Source organism: Dasypus novemcinctus, chromosome 8 (genome assembly GCF_030445035.2).
Source record: "Dasypus novemcinctus isolate mDasNov1 chromosome 8, mDasNov1.1.hap2, whole genome shotgun sequence".
Taxonomy (NCBI): domain Eukaryota; kingdom Metazoa; phylum Chordata; class Mammalia; order Cingulata; family Dasypodidae; genus Dasypus; species Dasypus novemcinctus.
In genome coordinates, this window is record NC_080680.1 from 79,441,871 (window position 1) to 79,462,371 (window position 20,501).

Below are 20,501 nucleotides of genomic sequence, written 5' to 3' on the forward strand. Positions count from 1 at the left end.
GTGAAGCTTGGTGGTTGCTGTGTGTCCTGAGGTGGGGGAGAGGGAGGAATAGAATAGATAGAACATGGGACATTTTTAGGGCATTGAAATTGTTCTACATAATCTCACAATGGTGGATACAGGCCATGTTAAATTTCATCAAAATGTATAAATGTGTATGGTCCAAAATATAAACCATACTGTAAATCATTGACCATGGTTAGTAGCGACGCTTCAATATTTGTTCATAAATTATAAGAAATGTATTACCCACATGTAAAATGTTATTAATAGGTGAAAGGGGAAAAAGAGGAGGATGTTGGGTATATGGGAATCCCCTATATTCAGTATGTCACTTCCCCATAACCTAAAGCTTTTTTGAAGACAAAATGAAAGACACTGGGGGAATAAATGGAAGAAAATGTCAGTGCATATACAAGACAACAGCTCTTACAGTGATGAAAGACATAATGCCAAAATTTTTTTAAATTTTATTTTTATTATTTTTTAGATTTCAAATTCTAATTTTTTGTATTTTATTTGTCATTTTTTAAAACTATAATTATTGCATTTTCTTATTAATTTTATTTGGTTATTTTGTTGACTTCATTTTTGAAGAAATTTTGGATCACAGAAGGGTTACAACTGTGGCAGGGAAGGATAACTGGTGTTGGGTGTCAGTGATGGGGGATATATGGGAGGAGGTTCACCTGGGGCAAACCTATAAGGCATATGAAAAAGTTCAAGTGTTCTTAGGGCATTGTCACAGTGGGTGGAGATCCACACAATAATCGAAAGAATATCCAATTCCTCTCCTGGGGAGTTCTGCCACATTCTCTAATGGAACAGCAAGAGTCCTGAGTACAGGGGCAGTGACTAATGAAGGAGGGTGGACGATTGACAAGACCTTGATATTGATGACTGTACTTATGAACCTTTACTTTTGAAATTGAAACTCAGCCAAGCATTAAAGGGTGCCTAAGAGTTACAATGTGAAAGCATCCTCGTTGTTTAAATGTGGCCTCTCTCTAAGCCAAACTCAGCATATCCCCCTGGTGTGGGACATGACTCCTGGGGATGAGCCTCCTTGGCACTGAGGGATTACTACCAAGCACCAACTAGCAATGCAACTGGAAAAAGACCTTGACAAAGGTGGAAAGGGTAAAGACAAATGAGTTTATATGGCTAAGAGACTTCAAAGTGAGTTGGGAGTTCATCCCAGAGGTAGCGCTTAGGCACATCTCAGCAGGATCTCATTGATTGCCACAGTAAGCACTGCCTCAAATAGCAAGGCTCCTGAAGGCTCTGGGGACATCCAGATACTATAGGCAGGGCAGACAGCTCAGGAGTTTGGCACCCGGCAGTGGACCCTACTTTGAAATTTATGCTCTCCAGTGTGAGAGTTGGAAACAGTTGTGGTTTCCCTACACATGGCTCTTCTGCCCCTTTTTTGAACCCATGTTAGTACTAGAGTTGATAGGTTTATATCCATGAGACTTAAATCTGGGCTTTCCACATGTCAGTCAGGTCCTGAATCTCAACAGAGTTGTAACACCTACACTCCAGTTCATTTGACTCACCCAGGACAATTAACGAGGAAATGATCATGGACAGCAACCACCCCAAGGAACAGATAGAGTCTACAACTGCAAACAAGATAGTCCCATCCATCTGTCCCATGGGATCTAAGGCCCCTCTCAGAGGCAGAGTGGGCATCACTATCCTTGAATCCTCAGGATTGGGGAATGAACAACTAGAGTAGACTTACTGTTATTCTACTATAGGCTTATTGTGATCCTAGTCATGGAAGAACTTTTATCATTGAGTGGAGGCAGTGGCTGCTGGAGGTTCTGAGGGAAGGGAGAGGGGTAAAATAAGTGTAATAGGGGGGCATTTTCAGGACATTGAAATTGTCCTGAGTGACATTGCAATGACAGATACAGGCCATTATATACCTTGTCATAACTTACAAAATTATGCAGGAGAGAGTTTAAACTATAATGTAAAGTAATCCACACTTGTGGCAGTGCTGCAATATGTGTTCATTAATTGTAACAAATGTACCACACTAATGAAGGATGTTGTTAATGTGGGAAAGTGTGGGAGGGGTAGGGAGTGGGACATATGGGAATGCCCTACAATTTTTTTGTAACACTTATATAATCTAAGTATCTTTTTAAAAAATAATAAAGTTTTATTCATTGGGGAAACAAAAGCTCAGGGAAGCTGATGTGGTTCAGTGGTTGAATGCCAGCTTCCCACATACAAGGTCCCTGGTACCTCAGAAAAAAAAAAAAATATATATATATATATAATATATGGGATTTCCATATGCCCCACCCCCACATACACTTCCCCACATTAACATCTTTCATTAGTGCGATACATTTGTTACAATTGATGAACACATTGAAGAATTGCTACTAACTGTGGACTGTAGTTTACACTCTGCCCTGCACAATTTTATAGATTATGGCAAAACGTATAATGGCCTGTATCTGTCATTGCAATGCCATGCAGGACAATTCCAATGTCCTGAAAATGCTACACCTATTACACCTATTCTTCCCTCTCCCTCCCCTCAGAACCTCCAGTGGCCACTGCCTTTATATCACTGATAAAATTCTTCCATTGCTAGAATAATAATGTCTACTTTAGTTCATTGTTCATTTCCCAGTCCTGAGGACTTTGGGATTGTGATGCCCACTCTGTTTCTAATTGAGAGGAAGCCTAGATCACATGGGGCAGATGGATGGAACTATCTTGCTTGCAGTTGCAGACACTCTGTTCCTTGGGATGGGCATTGTCCATCATCATCTCCCTGTTAGTTGACCTGGGCAAGTCCAATGAAGTGAAGAATAGGAGTTGCAACTCTGCTGCAATTCAGGACTCAACTGGCACATGAACATACCAATGATTTAAGTATATAACGTCCTCTTCTATATGAACCCTTGTGATTACATTGGACCCACTCAGAAAACTAAGAATAGTCTCCCCATCTTAAAATTCAACTCAATTACATCTACAAAATATCTTTTACCATGTACAAGAAAACTACAAACATTCCTGATGAACACAGGGCAAAATTTTTTTTAAATATTAGCAAACTAAAACAAAAAATACAGAAAGTATAATATATCATGGGGTTTATTCCATGAATGCAAGATTGATTTAACATTCAAAAATCAGTTAATGAAATTAATCATTATAACAGGCTAATGAAGAAATACCATCAGAGCATCTTGATAAATGTAGAAAATCATTTTACAAAATACATCCTTTCCTGATAAAAATTCTCAGCAAATTAGGAATAAAAAAGGAATTCTTCCATATAATAAAAGGCATCTATGAAAACCCCCTAGTTAAATCATACTTAATGGGAAAGAGTCGATGCTTATCTTCTGAGATCAGTAACTGTAAATAAAGGGATTTTAGTTCGTAGCACTTTTATTAGGAATTATTCTGGAGGTTCTAGCCCATGTAGTAAGGTAAGGAAAAGAAATAAAAGCCATCCAGGTTGGAAAGGAAGTAAAATTATCTTCATTTGCAGTCTATGTAGAAAATCCTATGGAATCTGCAAATAAAAAAAGCTACTAGAACTAATAAGAATTTAGCATGGTTGCAGGATATAAAGTTAATAAATAAATTCAATTATATTTTTGTATACTAGCAATGAACAGTTGGAAAATGAAATTTTAAAAATAATATTTGAAATATAAAAACAAAGAAAAATAAAATATTAAAAAACATAAAATATCTGAGGATAAATGTAATAAAAAATGTGCAAGACTAATGCACTGAACTACAAAATGTTGCTGGGGGAAATTGAAGAAGACTTAAACAAATAGAGAGATATACCTTGTTCATGGGTCAGACAACACAATATTGTTTGTCACTTCTCCTTAATTCATATGCAAGGAAGTTCCAATCAAATTCCCAGCATGTTTTTAAATTGACAAGATTATTCTAAAATTCATGTGGAAATACGTAGGACTCATAATAAGCAAAGAAGCTTTGCTAATGAATTAATTTTGAGAACTAATGCTGATTGACTTCAATACTTATTATAAACCTATAGTACTCAAGTCAGTATGGTTTTGGCATAACAATAGACAAAACTGATCAGTGGAACAGAATGCAAAATCTAAATAGAGGCCTACTCGTATGGGTGACTGATTTTCAACAAAAGAGTAAAACATAAAATATAGTCTCAATAAATGATACTATCAATGTGTAAAAAAATGAACTTTGATACATGCATTAACACCATGCACAAGAACTATTCAAACTAGTTCATGGATTAAATGTAAAGCCTAAAACTACAAAATTTACAGAAGAAAACATAGAAAAACTTTTACCTTATGTTAGGCAAAGATTTCTTATAGTTCCAAAAAAACAATCTATTAAAGACAAAATGGATAAATTGTACTTTATCGAAATTTTAAAACCTCTTTGAAAGAAGATGTCAATCTGCTTTCACTTCCTCTAGTACGTACAGCCCTTCTTGTTCCACTGAGGTTCTTTTAAAACCCTTCACAATACCACAAATTCTCTGGCACCCATATTATCCTTGTGACATCTTTTCATCTCTCTTTTCATCCTTGTTAGGGAAGCATAAATTTCTATTTTCCAACCAAAGAAGATGTAGCTGATGGCTATAATTTGAGGCACATTCTTGACTTAATTTCTTTAAAACTCACTCTTCTTCCTAGGACTTCTTCCAGCATAGGGGAGGCCAGGTTTTTCTTACCTACCGTTTGTTTTTACTCAATACTAATGCTTGTTTCTCTAGATATTAGAGTTGATATTGTTATTTTCTCTGACATCCCAGTTGCACTTGTTGGCTATTTTAATACACTCACTTTTTTTTATTCCCCCTTCCTCTTTGTGGCTTTTTTGTGTGCTGTCTGCTCTGTGTCCATTTGCTGTACGTTCTTCTGTGTCTGTATTTATTTATTTCCCCTCCCCCCTTGCGGCTTGCTTGTTGTCTGCTCTCTGTGTCCATTCACTGCGGGCTCTGCTGTGTTCTCACTTGTCTCCCTTCTTTTTTTGTTGCGTCACCTTGCTGAGTCAGCTCTCCACAGCGTCTGCAGGCCCAGGGATGCGAACCCAGGGCCTCCCATATGGTAGACCAGAGCTCAACTGATTGAGCCACAGCCACTTCCCTACACTTATTTTTTTAAAAATTATCTTAACATATACCTAAAATTTACCATTTTAACCATTTTTAAGTGTACAATTCAATGGCATTAATTACATTTACAGTGTTTTGCTACCATCAACACCACCCATTACAAAACTTTTCAACACCCAACTATACTCATTTTTTAAAACAGATTTTATTTACTTTTATTTTTCTTTATTTATCCCTTCTTCCCCCCAGATGGTTCACTCATCTGTCTGCTCATTGTTTGCTCACCTTCTCCAGGAGGCACCCGGAACTGAATCTGGATCCTGTTTCTTGCAGCTAGCTCCTTGTGGCGAGAGGCAGCTTTCTAGCTCGTTGCAGTGAGAAACGGCTTCCTAGCTCGTTGTGGCAGGAGGTGGTGTCTGCGCATCCTCTTATTTATTTATTTATTTTAAGATTTATTTTTTTATTTCTCTCCCCTTTCCCGCTCCCCCCCCCACCCCCAGTTGTTTCCTTTCTGTGTCCATTCACTGGGTGTTCTTCTATGTACGCTTATATTCTTGTCAGCGGCACTGGGAATCTGTCTCTCTTTTTTTGTTGCATCATCTTGCTGCATCAGCTCTCCCTGTGTGTCGCACCACTCCTGGGCAGGCTGCACTTTTTTTCACACTGGATGGCTCTCCTTACGGAGCACACTCCTTGCATGTGGGGCTTCCCTACACAGGGGACAGACACCCCTGCATGGCACGGCACTCCTTATGCGCATCAGCACTGTTCGTGGGCCAGCTCACCACATGGGCCAGGAGGCTCTGGGTTTGAACCCTGGACCTCCCATATGGTAGGTGGATGCTCTATTCATTGAGCCAACTCCGCTTCCAATCATCCTCTTTTTTAGGAGGCTTCAGAATCTGAACCCCGGACCTCCCATGTGGTAGGTGGTCACCCAAGTGGTTGAGCCATATCTATTCACTTTCCTATACTCACTTTTAATCAAGCTTTTTTTTTTTTTTTGCTTAGAGTTGTTGTCTGATTCTTAAAACAAAAACAACACATCAATTTAAACCCAAACTTCTGTTTAATTTTTTAAATAAATTGCCTTTTTAAAAGATACATAGATCACAAAAAAATGTTACATTAAAAAATATAAGAGGTTTCCACATCCCCCATACCCCACCCCCCACCCCCAACTTAAATACACTTCTGTAGGAGCAATGGAAACATTTGTTTCTCTTCAGCCCATAAAAGCAGAGGGAGATGGTAGGAGCCACTTGCCTACTCTTCTCATGCCCCTTCTTCATTCTGTCATGAAGATAAAGATAAAATATCTTCCTCATTCCTCACCCTTTGCCCATGCAAGAAAACAGAAACTGGATAGTACATGACTTAAACAATCCTGCTCTAATTATATACGGTCCAGGTGTGAATTACTTGGGGTACCGAGAGTCTGGGGAGAAAGCTAGCGGACTCTCACTGCCTATATCACACTTTTGTTTGTATGGTTTTTTAAAATGTTGACCCCCAAACAGTATCCAGCCTAATAACTCTCAACACTCCATCATTAATAAACTTGGTAATGGATTTCTTCTCTCTCTCAACATTTCATAGGTTTTGCCTGGGCTGCCAATGAAAGTGAAATGTGTTCTGCATTTGCTTCTCTTTCCCTCTCTGCCTTATTCCTTTTTTTTTTTTTTTAATTAATTTTTTTAATTGTCTTTTTTTAAAAAAGATACATAGACCACACAAAATTATATGCAAGTTTGATCCTCTCCTCCATTAAGAATTGTCTTAGCTTTCCAGGGCTGCTATAACAAATATCACAGACCAGGCTGATTTAAACAACAGGAATTTATTGTCTTACAGTTTGGGAGGCTAGAAGTCAGCACTTTCATGCTTTCTCCAAAATCTGTACCATACTTGCAGAGGCTTGCTAGCTAGCATTCCGTAATTCACTCTCTGCCTCTATCACAAAGCAGTCTTTCTACTCTGCCTCTTCCTGTCTCCTATACTGACTGTTTCAAAATTTCTTCCGTTGATAAGGCCCCCAGTCATATAGGATTAAGGCTCGCCCAGACTCAGTTTGGCCTCACCTTAATTAATAGGATCTTTGAAGATCCTATTTATAGATGAGTTCACATTCACCAGACTGAGGGTTCGGATTTGAACATGTCTTTGTGGGAGACCATGATTCAATCCATAACAAGCATTAAGGACTTTAACCTCCTTTGTAAGGCCTAATTCTATTGCATCCTCACAGTTTATTCTCAAAATCAAAGACATTTCAATTAAGAAATGATTTGGGGTCTTGTTTGGATTTTAATGTTTTCCTTTTAATGATTCTACTCTACATTTTCTGCTCTTCTTGAGCCATTGTAGTGCTTTCAGAGTCTCGTCGTCAGGCTGGAGTGTGGATTTTTTAGATATTTTCGTTTGTTTGTATGTCTTACTGGTGGATGTCAGCTTCATTCAGTCTTCATCAAAATTCCCTTAAGGACAAAATCCCAAAACCACACCATGAACTCTAACAATATTATTATATAGCTTAAAGTGATTCTTGTTATTGTTACAGAGAATAATGGATTGTAGTATGACTACAGTGTATTGTGAGATACCTGTAGTTAGTTTGCTGATATAGTATTAATGAGTCAGTTCACTTTTAGAGCAATCCTCCTAATTGGCTGGACATTGTTCAGTAACTCTTATGTCACCTGAAAAAGCCAATAAAACCATATACTTAACATTGATTTTTTTTCTCCAATGAGTGATTTTTTTTAAAAAACAGTGAATTTAGTATATTTATTCCAGGTCTCCAAATAAATGTTTCTAAATTTTTAACCCTCTTTCTGATGAAACAAAAAAATTGTCCCCTAAAAATTTGATGTAACTCTACAATGGAGCTGCCCCCTATTCTTTTTTCCCCCCCAATTCTTTGAAGAATTAGTATTTCTGTATATACACAGGAATCAAGTAGAGAATATAAAGCTGGCTGTTTTGAACATGTGTCCAGGGTGCATGGTAATGTTTGGATATACTCATAGTGGCAACAATTAAAAACCACAGCAGGGGGGGTACTGAATTCCTGGCCAGTGGTGCTCTGTCGTGGTCCCTAGGGGAGCAGCGACAGTCTCCCAGGTACAGTGGCGGGGACCGGGAGGGAGTGAGGGTTCAACAGTGAGCCCCTGATGCTAATGACTATGCTTGTGAGCTGATAAACCTAAAATAAGAACAAGGCCTAGAGCAACATTGTGCCTGGGAATTTCCTCCTGTCAGCCTTCATGTTACTCAAATGTGGCCAGTCTCGAAGCCAAACTCAGCATGTAAATGCAATGCCTTCCCCCCAGCGTGGGACATGACACCCGGGGATGAGCCTCCCTGGCAATGAGGGACCACTATCAACTACCAACTGATGATGCAACTGGAAAATGACCTTATATGGAAGGTTCAATGCGGATCAGCAGAATATCCATGTCTACATAAAATACCATGACTTTAAAATGCTGTTTGACCTAAAGTAAGGGGGAAATGGAAAGGAGAAATGAGTTTATATGGCTACGAGTTTCTAAAAAAGAGTCTGGAGGCTGGCAGAAGGATTGCCCTCATGCACAACTGAGCAGAGTCAGAGAGACAGATAAAGCAGATACAACCCCCAGATATTGGTTCCTTTGAGGGCTAAAGAGACCCATGGGAGTTATGGTCATGGCCGATGGGGTTAACTACCAGGGCAGATGGCCCCTCTTTGGAAATGGTGTTTATGTGTGATGAATCTGGACTCAAATGGGATCTCCCTTCATAAGACTTTCATGCTAATGTGCTGGAGGTGCAGTTAATGTTGGGGTTTAAGATATATTTAGGGGATTTGAATCTCTGGACTGACAATGTGATAGCCAGGTCCTGAGCCTCAACAGACTCCAGCACCTACAATCTGATCTATTGGACTTACCACACTCAGCTAAGATGGAGTTGAAGAAGAACAACCACCACACCATGGAGCCTAGAGTGATTACAACTGAAAATGGGAGGATTGCATCTAGCATCCATGTGGAATCTGAGCCTCCTCTTGACATAGAGGTGCAATGGACACAACCAATCCAATGTCCACATAGAAGAGGTGGCATTGGATTGGGAAAAGTGGACATGGTGGATGATGGGTATGGGGAAAGGCAGGAAGAGATGAGAGGTGGAGGCGTCTTTGGGACATGGAGCTGCCCTGGATGGTGCTTCAGAGGTAATCTCCGGACATTGTAAATCCTCACAGGGCCCACTGGATGGAATGGAGGAGAGTATGGGCCATGATGTGAACCATTGTCTATGAGGTGCAGAGGTGCCCAAAGATGTACTTACCAAATCCAATGGATGTGTCATGATGATGGGAACGAGTGTTGTTGGGGGGGGGGGAGGGGGGGAGGGGGGGGTGGGGTTGAATGGGACCTCACATATATATTTTTAATGTAATATTATTACAAAGTCAATAAAAATTAAAAAAAAAGCTGGCTGTTTTGGAGTCTCATTAGCAAAATATTTTTTTTGAAACATCAATATTATAATTTAAATGATATATCAATCCACTCATTTCTATGCATCCTCTTACATCATCTTGCCACTTTCACTGCTCGAACTTCATCCTTTACCACATTTTAAAAAACTAATTTAGCTACTTTCTTCCTTGCTTTCCCCCCAGTTTTTCCATGTGATTTGCTCCCTTTCCATCCTTGCTCAAATGTTAATTTCTTAGTGAGACTTTCCCCAGACTCCCATTTAAAAACAGTACTCCACTAAAGTCCTCTCCTAATACCTTACCCTGATTTTTTAAATATATCTGATCACATTCTATATACCATATAAGTTCATTTTGTCTCTCTTCCTAGCACATTCACAATGTCAGGCCCTTGTGGACAATTAAATTTTCTGTTTGTTCACTGGTGTATCTCTAGTGCCCATAAAAATGCCTGGCATATGGTAAATGTTCAATAATTGTTGAAGGAAAAAAAGAGTGGGTAAATTAATGCCATCCATTCTCCAGGTTGAGAACCTCATTCTGAACCCTCAACCAATGTATTTTTGTGATAATTACAGGACTTCTTCAGCTAGTCACTGTTCTCTGACATGCCATGCTATTTTCCCAACACGTGCTTTTGCTCAAGTTTTGCTCTCAGCCTGGAAAATGCACACCACTCCCCACCCACTGGTATCAAACTCCTTCTTATCCTCTGAAGCTCAGTCTACATATCATCTCTTTCAAAAATTTCCCTTAACAACCCCTCATAAACTAGGTTAAGTACCCTGTGTTCTTTCACCTACTTCCTCTAACTAGCTCCTATCACAGTGCTTTTAATGATTTTTTTATTATCCCATGAGACCACAAGCTCCATGGGGGCAAGGCCTGCATCTTGTTCACTGCAGTGTCTAGTGTCTGGCATAGTATCTGGCACATAGTAAGTACTCAGATACTTGAATTGTTGAATGCAGGACTCAACTCATAATCATTGTCATTGTGACCCTTTTAGAGACCTCCTCATCAACTGATCTTCATTCTAGGGGGCATTCATACATGCAGCTGGCAGGCAGTGGAGGTGGGAAACAGGCAACAGGGCTGCAGCAAGCTCCCAGATGGAATACCCTTCAAGCTCCTGTCAATACCAACAGAGCAGAGAGGGGAGATTTTGGTTCTGACATCTGTCATATTAGCTATGTGCATTCAATAAACACAAAAAACACCTCTTCAAAGAACTCCACTAAAAAACTTCTCTCTGTGTTGTGGGTACATATGCCATTCATTAATGAACTTTGCCTCTTTGGGTGGGCCAAGAATGCTTTGGATCTCCAGGTACTCCCCCTTGCCAATACTCTCATCATGCCCACATTGCTCCTCTGGGGCCCAAGGACATCTTGGGAAGCCATGACTGAATCCAGGCCACCTTTAACCTCGATGCACCTCAGGCAAAGGCCTTGCTTCACTGCTCAAGTCCCTTTTTCCACACTCCAGCATGAGAATGGGAGGAGTTGTGTGGAATGATGACCCATATGAGATGTGAGTTTAACTCCTATACCAGATGGGAAGTGCTTTCTACCACCCTACATGCTCCATCATATGTCACAGTGAAAATAAGGGGGCACATACAGCTGGCTCTTTGAGGTATAAAGTATATTTGGGGAGAGTCCTACCTCACTTGCACATTAATGGAAATGATAGTGACAGCTATTTTCAGGGGGACGCAGAGGTTTGGGAACCTACAAACTCCTCCTGTTCGGGTTGGGTATTCTCCTTGTGTAGATCTGTGCCTTCAACTGAAATAAGAGTTGAGACCTGGGATGGATTTTCTGGTTGGGTGGCACAAGTCAGTTGATGATAGTGCTAGCAGTAGTGGGTAGGGTGGCCAAGGACACAGGAAAGATGGAATGAAGGGAACGTTGCTGGAGCTGATCGTCTGGGAACTGAAGGGTGTTGGAAATGGTCTGTCTCTCCTCCTCAGTGTGGAGAAGCTGGGCCGTGGGGTTCCTTTTTGTGTTCTCCAACTTAGCACCCCCCACAGGGTCTTTGGTGGGGGGTTGGCTCTTTTCAACATTTTCCATCCTGGGTTTGGCTTCTGTCTCAGCCTTAGAAAGGGGAATGGATTCCTTGTGTTCTTCACCATTCTTCTCAGGGTTAATCGAGTTCAGGAACTGCTTAACTGTATTTCCCAAGCCAGCTTCTGGAGCTTTTGGAAAGATGAGACTCTTGTGAGTATTGGCTGCCCTTACCAGACCCTACAATTCTTGACTCTAGAAAGTGTGGCTGTTCAAAATTGACTCTGCAAAACGTGACCCTGGAAAACTAGGCCTTTTGAAGTCTGGCCTTGCAGTCATTGGCCCAGCAAAGTTTTACCTCTGAGGCTGTCTCTGTAGACCTGAAATAACTGACCCTGGATAATTTGCACCTTCAAATATTTTACCTGCAAAATTTGGCCAGCAAGTTATTTTTGTAAGGCCTTGGGCACTGCAAATTAGCCATTTCTCTAGATTCCTTATTTGCGTAAGGTCATCTAGCGTGGCTTAACTTTCTTGCATTTCACTTTTTTTTTTTTTGAGGGTTGATTTATTTTTCCAGTATTATAGTTTGATAAATTTCAAACCTATAAGGAAATTGTAAGAATAGAGCAAACAACGCTTATCTGTCACCTAAATAACAATACTTAATATTTTGCCACATTTGCTTAACATCTCTATGTATGTAAAGGTATATACTATTTTATCCCTTTCTCCCTCTGAACCATTTGAGGGTTGTTGCATGTCATTCTTTTCAGGTCTTTTTGCCCCAGATAAACCTGAAAAATGCTATTGGATCTCAAGGTGGAAAAGAAACTGTTGAAGGGAACAGCAAACTTAGAGGATGGAAATGATGCCTCTAGATATGTGCTACCCTCTAGTAACTCTAGGCATTCACTTGGCCAAACTAAATTTCTTTTACAGTTGTGGGAAGAGATGGTACCCTGGCAGATCCTCCCACATTTGAGTCAGTGTGGCTTAAAACATTCCTTGTCCTGGACAAGAATCTGCAGCATGGGAAATTACCCACAGCCACAATGAGTCAGAACAAGCAACTGTTCCCACTGGCCTCCCGGGCTGCAGGCTTGGAGAGACTCATACTGGTCAGGGTTGTACCGCTCTGGGCAGGGCCTGCTGGCCAGCACGGGACAGGATGGACTGTCAGATCAACTGCTTCTGGAGGTGGAATCCCAGCAGTCACTGGGCGCGCCCCAGGAAAAAGCTAGTTCCCTGAAATGGACTTCCCCAACTAGGCAGGCCCTGAGCCTGGGGGAAGGGTATACAATATGCCTCAGAATTACACTGTAAGTTTCTCTGGGTCCGCAGAGATCTCTGGACAACAGCTGGAAAGCCCCACTGAAGCTGGAGCTGTCTCTGAGCAGGTTCTAGTCCAAGCTCACACATGGCCAAAGTCAGAAATAGGACACTGATCTGGGCTTATAGGTTGTCAGTTGGAGAAACCCAAATTGGGGGATGTGGGGAAGAAGGTAGGGCTGACTGGAAGGGGGGAAATTTTAGTCAGGATGGAGCTGAAGGAGAAACCACTGAAGAGAAAGGGGCCAGGGCTTCCCTTTCATGGACTTATCTCCAGAGGCAGACCAAGGACTCAATGCGCAGAGAAGAGAAACCACAGTAGAGGTAGCTGTGTTCCTCCTGCACAGAGCACTGAGGCCACAGCCTGTCCCCAGGCATCGGACCAAGGCTTTTAGAAGCTGAAGAGTGGGGGACGTTAGAGAAAGAGCTATGGAGTTTGGGATTTGCTCACAGTGTACTTCTGCTCTGAGTCCATAGTGGATGCTTTAAAAGCCAGAAAACTTGTACAGGCTGGCCAGACTTCATGAACCCTACCTGGGGAGCCCTCAAGTGTGGAAACACACCCATTTATGTACTTGAGAATCTCAGGGCTTCAAGACCTAGGAACAGTAGGTGAGCAGGGAATACAGGGTCACAGCGTGTTCAGGTTCGTGAACTCCGGGTTCAGAAAAGGCAAGGGGACCTAGTATTCAAGGGCTGCTGACCTTGGTTCTCCAGGGCAAATTCAGAATTGTTCTTCCTCCTCTTCTGCTGGTCGACAGGAATCCTAGGCTCCTCGAGGCTTGAAGAGGACAGAGCTTCCGCGTCCCAGGACACATCGGGTAGTCGCAGTCCCTGCCTGTGCTGCAGGAGTTCAGTGCGGTAATCTCGGATGCTGACTGTACTGGGTGACTGGGCAGCTATCTGGGTTAAGGATTTCTGATCTGTTAATTGTGTCAGTGTGGAGGTTAGAGATACCAGTGAAAGCTCTCTAGACTGCTGGGAAGGCTGCTCCAGACTCTGCTCAAAAGAGACACTAGACACGGACAAAATCTCTAGGCAAGAAGAGACCTGCGATGATTCCGATGAAATGGGGGAGATCGGGGCGTTCTCACCCACCAACAGTTGCTTAACCTCAAGAGCCACAGCATTGCAGACTTGGCAGCAGGGATCTGCACACAGGAGCCGCCGCACACTTCCCTCCTGAGGAAGCCAGCCCTGGCTGGGAAGGGAAACATGGCAGCTGTTACTGAAGTGAGTCCTCTGCCTCCTTGGAAGAGAGTGGCATGGAGGATAGGGCTGCCCTCCCCATGTCCTGTAAGCCCTAAGGCCTACCTCACAATAGTCTACCCCTTTGCTTTTTCTCCCTAAGATAATGGCATTCAGTGGGTTAGGGCTGCCTTGACTTAGTATCTGGGCTTGTTGAACTAGAGGGCAGGTAGAACTGAGAGTTGGGGGTCAGTTTTTGCTTCCCTGTACTGAGGAGCTAATGAGAAGGGAATCAGGCTGATAGAAGAGCCAAGTGTTGAGCTGATGGGGTGTCACCAGGAGCATCACTAGGTAAAACCTGGGGGAGTCTCTTTGGGTCTAAGAAACAGAGCCTGGAATTCAGCTTTTCCATACTATGGAAATGAGATCCTTACGTAAGAACTATGCATTCTGGGGCTAGAGCCTGTCCCTGGTCCTCTATCAAATATCTCTTCTATTTTTTTTTTTTTTATTTCTCTCCTCTTTCTCCCCCCCCCCCCCCCCCCCAGTTGTCTGCTCTCTGTATCCATTTGCTGTGTGTTCTTCTGTGACTGCTTCTATCCTTATCAGCGGCACCGGGAATCTGTGTTTCTTTTTGTTGTGTCAGCTCTCCGTGTGGGCGGCGCCATTCTTGGGCAGGCTGCACTTTCTTTCGCGCTGGGCGGCTCTCTTTATGGGGTGCACTCCTTGGGCGTGGGGCTCCCCTACGCGGGGGACACCCCTGTGTTGCACGGCACTCCTTGCGCGCATCAGCACTGCGCATGGCCAGCTCCACACGGGTCAAGGAGGCCCAGGGTTTGAACCGCGGACCTCCCATGTGGTAGCAGACGCCCTAACCACTGGGCCAAGCCCGCTTCCCTAGCCAATATCTCTTGGGAACCAATCCTGTTCTCTAGAGCTCTTATGAAGAGGATAAGTTTTTAGGCTTCTGTCTGGGGGCTGTCCCAGGGGATTTTGTCAGCAGGGTTCAGCCAGCTCAGATGAGCTTGTTTTTGAAAAGGTCTATCTGCGAATATTCACGCTGTCCTGATTTTGTGATAATCAGGGTAGGCTAAATGTTCACTATATTAGAAACCATGCATGTGTCCCCAGACCTAGTTTTTCTCCCTAGGGCTGGTTTTTAGAATGCTGGTGATAAACCAAGCCTGATTTATGATATGACCATCCTGTATGGGAAATGACTAAGTCAAGATATCTTTGGCCAACTTTAAGAGATAAAGCAACTACAATAATTTTGAAAATAACCAGTATTAATTTTGCAGAGTTATTTTTAAAGAAGGGAAAATTTGTGATTACCAGTTGCCATTAAATGAATTGTAAAATTATTGTTTTATTTTCTAGGTGATTCTGATATCATTAGAAGCATGCCAGAACAGACTGATGAAAAGTAAATCATGTAAAAAATTTCTTAATAAAGCTTGTTTTAAAAGCAAAAAAAGAAAAAGAAAAAAAAGAAAAGAAAAGGTCTATGTGCATAAGTGCAAAGAAAATACAACGAGGATGATTTATATATGAGAAATCCATTTTCCTGCCTGGATGAATTTGTGCCATAGCTGAATTCAACCCCATGTAGAGGCATTGACCTGAATTCCTAGAATAATATATCTGTAGCTTCCCTCCTGGGATGTGTGACCTGTATGCCCTCACAATCCCCTGAAACCATGAACAAGTCTCTTAGGGAGTGGCTTCTTTCCAGCCATTATCCCTCTCCTCATCGTACTCATCAGATTAAGCTAAGAATTAATTACAGACCAGAATGGGGTTAGGAGATAGCTGTGAGCAACAAATCACCTTTTTAAGAGAGAGAGCAGCTCCCGTGGCTTTTCAGCTTCTTCCTGGGAAGCTCTCCTAGCTGAGAAAACAAGAGACAATGGTGTGTGAGATGGGAGACAGTTAATGGACATGCTATAGAAAACTATATAGTGAGGTCCTTGACTCTGAGTGAAATTTGACTGTAAGCCAAGAATCAGTGCTGTAAGTCATGTCTATGTACAACTTAAAACATTTACAATGTGGTCATTCCTAATCTTTTATCTTTACAACCACAGTGTGAGTGAGGTTGGATCATCAGTGTTGTGCCCATAACAAGACTGAGAAAAGAAGTGATTTCCCCAAGGTCATATAACTAACAAATGGCAGATAAGAACTTCTGCTCTGCTTCGCTATTTCTCCTTCCCAGTTGGGGTAAGGTAGAGAATTTTGGAATATATACAGGCTCTGATTTCCCATCCAAAGAAGTTTTTTCAACAAGTTGTTAATTTAGGAAATTGGGACCTTCAGTGGTCAGAGAGGGTCAGAAATCCATGGGAACATCACCCACAGTGGAGGAGAGTCAGAAGAGAGATTGGGACTTTACCTCTTGATGTTCTATCTCTAGCCCTTTGTCTGACTCTTCGATGACTCTGAAAGACAAAAAGTTAGGAGTGTGAATCTGAAGCACCATTTTCTTTTCATATGTATAATGAGACAAACTCCACAGACAGTAGACAATCCTTTTCTATATACCAGTTTTTTATACTCTTATACATTACTTTTCCCTACTCCCCCCCTTTTCACCTCATCTCCCTTCTCTGCTTAGTTCTGATTCACTTTGAGGTTCTTCTGTACATCCCACCACCCAAGACAAGTTCTGGAGGGAGGCTTAGAATGAGGGCATAGGAAAAGTGGAACAGATTAAAGAGTCAGTTATTTAAGTAGCCAAATGACCTCAGCCATCAAGCTACCACCAACCAGAAAAATCACCCAAATTGGAGCTTTTCTGGGATCCAGCATGGAAAACCCCATTAAAAAAGCTGTGGGTAAGAATAACAAGTGAAAGTGAAAGGATACAATTTTTCTTGTTGAAACTTAATCAGTTCAGTCATTATTATAGCATTTCCCTACCCGACAACAGCTCCTGGTGTGTCCCAACCTTAATCCTTGGTGGCTTCTTTTCACTTTCCAAATAATTAGGATAATGATGAAGATGGAACCATAGGTATATAAGGGATATCCAACATCCCACAAAATAAATGTAGGGCTCAACATGACCTAAACCTCACTAGCTATCCATCTTCCTAGCCTTCCAGGGTCTTGGAACTTAATGCCTCCAGATTCTACACCTTGTCATGTTTGCCTCACAGAAGATGGAACTAGGCCACAGAGTGCATCATAAAGTCCTAATTTTTTAACAAGGCACACATAGCATCACACACCTTTATCTGTCTTAGAGATGCTCATGTGGTGATTCAGTGTTTAGATGACGGTGTCTTGTAAGTGAGGGTTGCAGAGCCTGGGACTAAAGGTGCCATAGTCACAGGTAGCACATACATTCTCATGCTCCCATACTTCCTGATGGCTCAGTTCTCTCCTTAATGACAACAGTATAATCACCCATCCCCAGATAATTGTATCTTTAAGCAGTTTTCCCTTTAAGAGATAATGATGAGTTTAGAGGAACTCCATCAACTCCATCACCTATACAGGGGAGATAACTGAAGAAACATAAGAGTATAGGACCAGTATCATCTTGTTAAGTCTTGGAAACAGAGTTTTGATGTAAAACGCAATGTGTAGTCTGTGTTAAGGGGTTCAGGAGAAAGACCATGTCTGATAGGACAATAAAAGGACAAAGCACCAGTCCTTTCAAATATCATTCTGAGAATCAGAGGACTCTTGCCAGTCTGTGTGCTCAGGCTTGCAGAGGGGTGGAAAGAATGTAAGCACTGCCTTCCCTGGAGGTACATAAATGAGACTCACTTCTGGAGGTCTGTCCAAGTCTTGTTTTTCCAGATCTGCCTCTGCAGATCTTACAGCATCTTTTATGCTTTTTTATGGAGATGGATTATTGACAAGGCTTTTAATTAAAGGTCAAGTTTGTGGCTCTTTGATTGAATCAACATGATTGTAATGTTTGGCTAAAAGTGTTTTTTGTTTTGTTTTGGAAAATCTGAATTCGAACCTTTTAGGTAGGGCAGCTTTTTTCCTGTTCAAACCTAATACTCTAACATATCGATGTCCATTGATTCACTTACAGTCCCTGTCAACATTGTGATATACCTCCAATATGCCAGGAGTTCTGTATTTCCTTGAGAAGGTCTTCCCTGGTGAGGGGTATCCTACACCAAAAATTCCTTAGGCTGAAAATCTCTGAAGAAGATATTTGGTCCTTGGTCCAGCATCCAGCCCCCCCACCCAACAGGCATGGTGAACACTCAATATGTGCTCAACCCTAAGCTGGTCAAAGGTAAAAAGACATTCGAGTTTATTGCATGCCTACTCTCAGGACACTTAAAAATCTAGTTTCAAATACAGGATTAATTCACAAAGCAAGAGTCAACAATTTATTTCAAATAATTTTATGTACCCAATTTTTAGGCTCAGATCTCAAACATAACATTTCAAGAGAGAAAGCTTAGAGAGACTCAGGGTGGGTATAAAAGTACAGAATGTGGGGGAAAACAGTGTTCCAAGTGGAGAGAAACTTACCAACAAATAAAAATACTGAGGAATGGCTCATGGATTTCCTTTGACAGTGAGATAAGCAGTTGACCTCTAAACAAAGGTGCAGTTGGGTAGATTGGAGAGGAATTATGAAAAAAGATTGGAGGAGCAGGCATGATTCCTCTTGAAGGAGGACTTTGGCATTTATTTTATTTCAACCTTTATAATTAATTATTTTTTAAAGTAAAAAATAATATACAACCAGTAAGATGGTGGCAGAGTAAGGAGTTCCTAGAGTCAGCTCATGCTATAGTGCAGTTAGTAATTACCCAGAGCTTTCTAAAGCACTGGTTTGGAGGCTCCAGGAGACCAGAAGAGCATCCTGCAACATCCTTGAAGGAATGGAAGGAGGAGACTGCCCATCTGCAGAGAAGATGCATAAGTAGAGTGCTCCATGCCACGGAGGCCAGTGCCCATCCTCTACTGGAGGCTCAGGCTGCCTTAGAAGCTGTTACATGACTGGAATTGGAAACTCCACTTCCCAAAAATGGGGGAGGAGAGATGGTTGGGCACCAACTTCAGCTAAATAGTAAATTTGGCGGGCTAAAGTATAATCCTAAGAACAGCTAAAGTTTGAACCTGTCCAAGTCAGAAAGAGGCTGGTAGCTGCCATCTTAACTTCGTGCCTGGCACGAGGGGAAGGGGGGCAGACTGAAAATCACAGTGCTGGTAGGGACTGGCTTCTTTCCATCCAGGTCAGATTGCAACTCTAGCATGAGCCCCAGCCCCACCTCCGGCAGGGAGGAAGCTGGGGAGAGCTGTGCCAGGCTCTCAGGGAACTTACAGGCCATGCCACAGAGGTGGTGATTATTCCACTTTGGCAGTGCAAGCTGCCCCAGGAGCTATTCTGTGGCTAGAATTTGAAGCTCCATTTCCCAAAAATGGGGGAGGAAGAGACAGTTGGCCACCGACTTCAACTACTGATTGGTAAATTTAGCTGGCTAAAGTATAACCCTAAGAATAGCTAAAGTTTGAACCTGTCCAAGTTGGAAAGAGGCTGGTGGCTGCCATTTTGACTCTGGCCCCAGCATGAAAGAAGCTGGGCTGACTGAAAATCACAGTGAAAGTAGATACTGGTTTCTTTCAACCAGATTGGCCTGCAGCCCTAGCCCAGGCTTCAGTCCCCCCTCTGACAGGGAGGATGCTGGTGGACACTGCACCAGCCTATCCAGGTAACTACTGGTACATTTGGCTGGCACAGACTGAATTATCAGAAGTCTTCTGGGGCAACTGTGATCATCTTGGACCCACACTGCCTAGATTGCTGCCCACACCTGCAGCTCCATCCCTGCCCCAGGCAGGGGAGAAAGGGGGTGTGAAGCTTCATTAAGTCTCTCTAGGCATCTAGAATCTAGGCCTGCACGACTTGGATTATTCCACATAGCTGTGACTCTGTCCCTACTCCTGGCAAAGGAGAAAGTTGGGGAAGCTTCATCCCAGGGGCACTGCGGACAGCTTGAGTCTCCACAGTTTATAGTAGCAACTACATCCTTGGTTTCTATTACACAAACAGCAAGGAAAAACAGCCAAGAAACACTAAATTAAAGAGAAAAACTGCACCCAGAATAAATAATCTAGTAAGCCAGATGCCAAGACAGCAACAAAAAATTACAGTTCTCACCAAGAAACAGGAAGATATGGCCCAGTTAAAGCAACAAGATAAACCACCAGATAACATAAAGGAGTTGAGATAACTAATCATAGGTTTTCAAACCTCCTTAATAAATTCAATGAGATGGCTAATGAGATTAAGGATATTAAGACATTGGATGAACACAAAGAAAAATTTGAAAGCATACATAGAAAAGTAGCAGATCTTATGGTAATGTAAGGTGCAATAAATGAAAATTAA

At 42.0% G+C, this 20,501-nt stretch overlaps 1 protein-coding gene and 1 non-coding gene across 2 annotated transcripts; one reads left to right on the forward strand and one right to left on the reverse strand.

The window, feature by feature from the left end:
- Positions 1-6,934: 6,934 nt before the first annotated feature.
- On the reverse strand, positions 6,935-17,194 carry LOC101415473 (protein SPATA31F3-like). Its single transcript, XM_071216834.1, has 5 exons — positions 17,051-17,194; positions 16,524-16,569; positions 15,959-16,019; positions 13,645-14,141; positions 6,935-11,799 (listed from the first exon to the last, which is right to left on the reverse strand). Exons 1-5 carry the CDS (start codon positions 17,192-17,194, stop codon positions 11,441-11,443), a joined length of 1,107 nt encoding a protein of 368 aa, XP_071072935.1. The 3' UTR covers positions 6,935-11,440.
- LOC111762046 (small nucleolar RNA SNORA72) lies at positions 15,174-15,307 on the forward strand. Its single transcript, XR_002795261.1, has one exon. It is a non-coding gene; the product is annotated as a small nucleolar RNA SNORA72 (small nucleolar RNA).
- Positions 17,195-20,501: the final 3,307 nt, after the last annotated feature.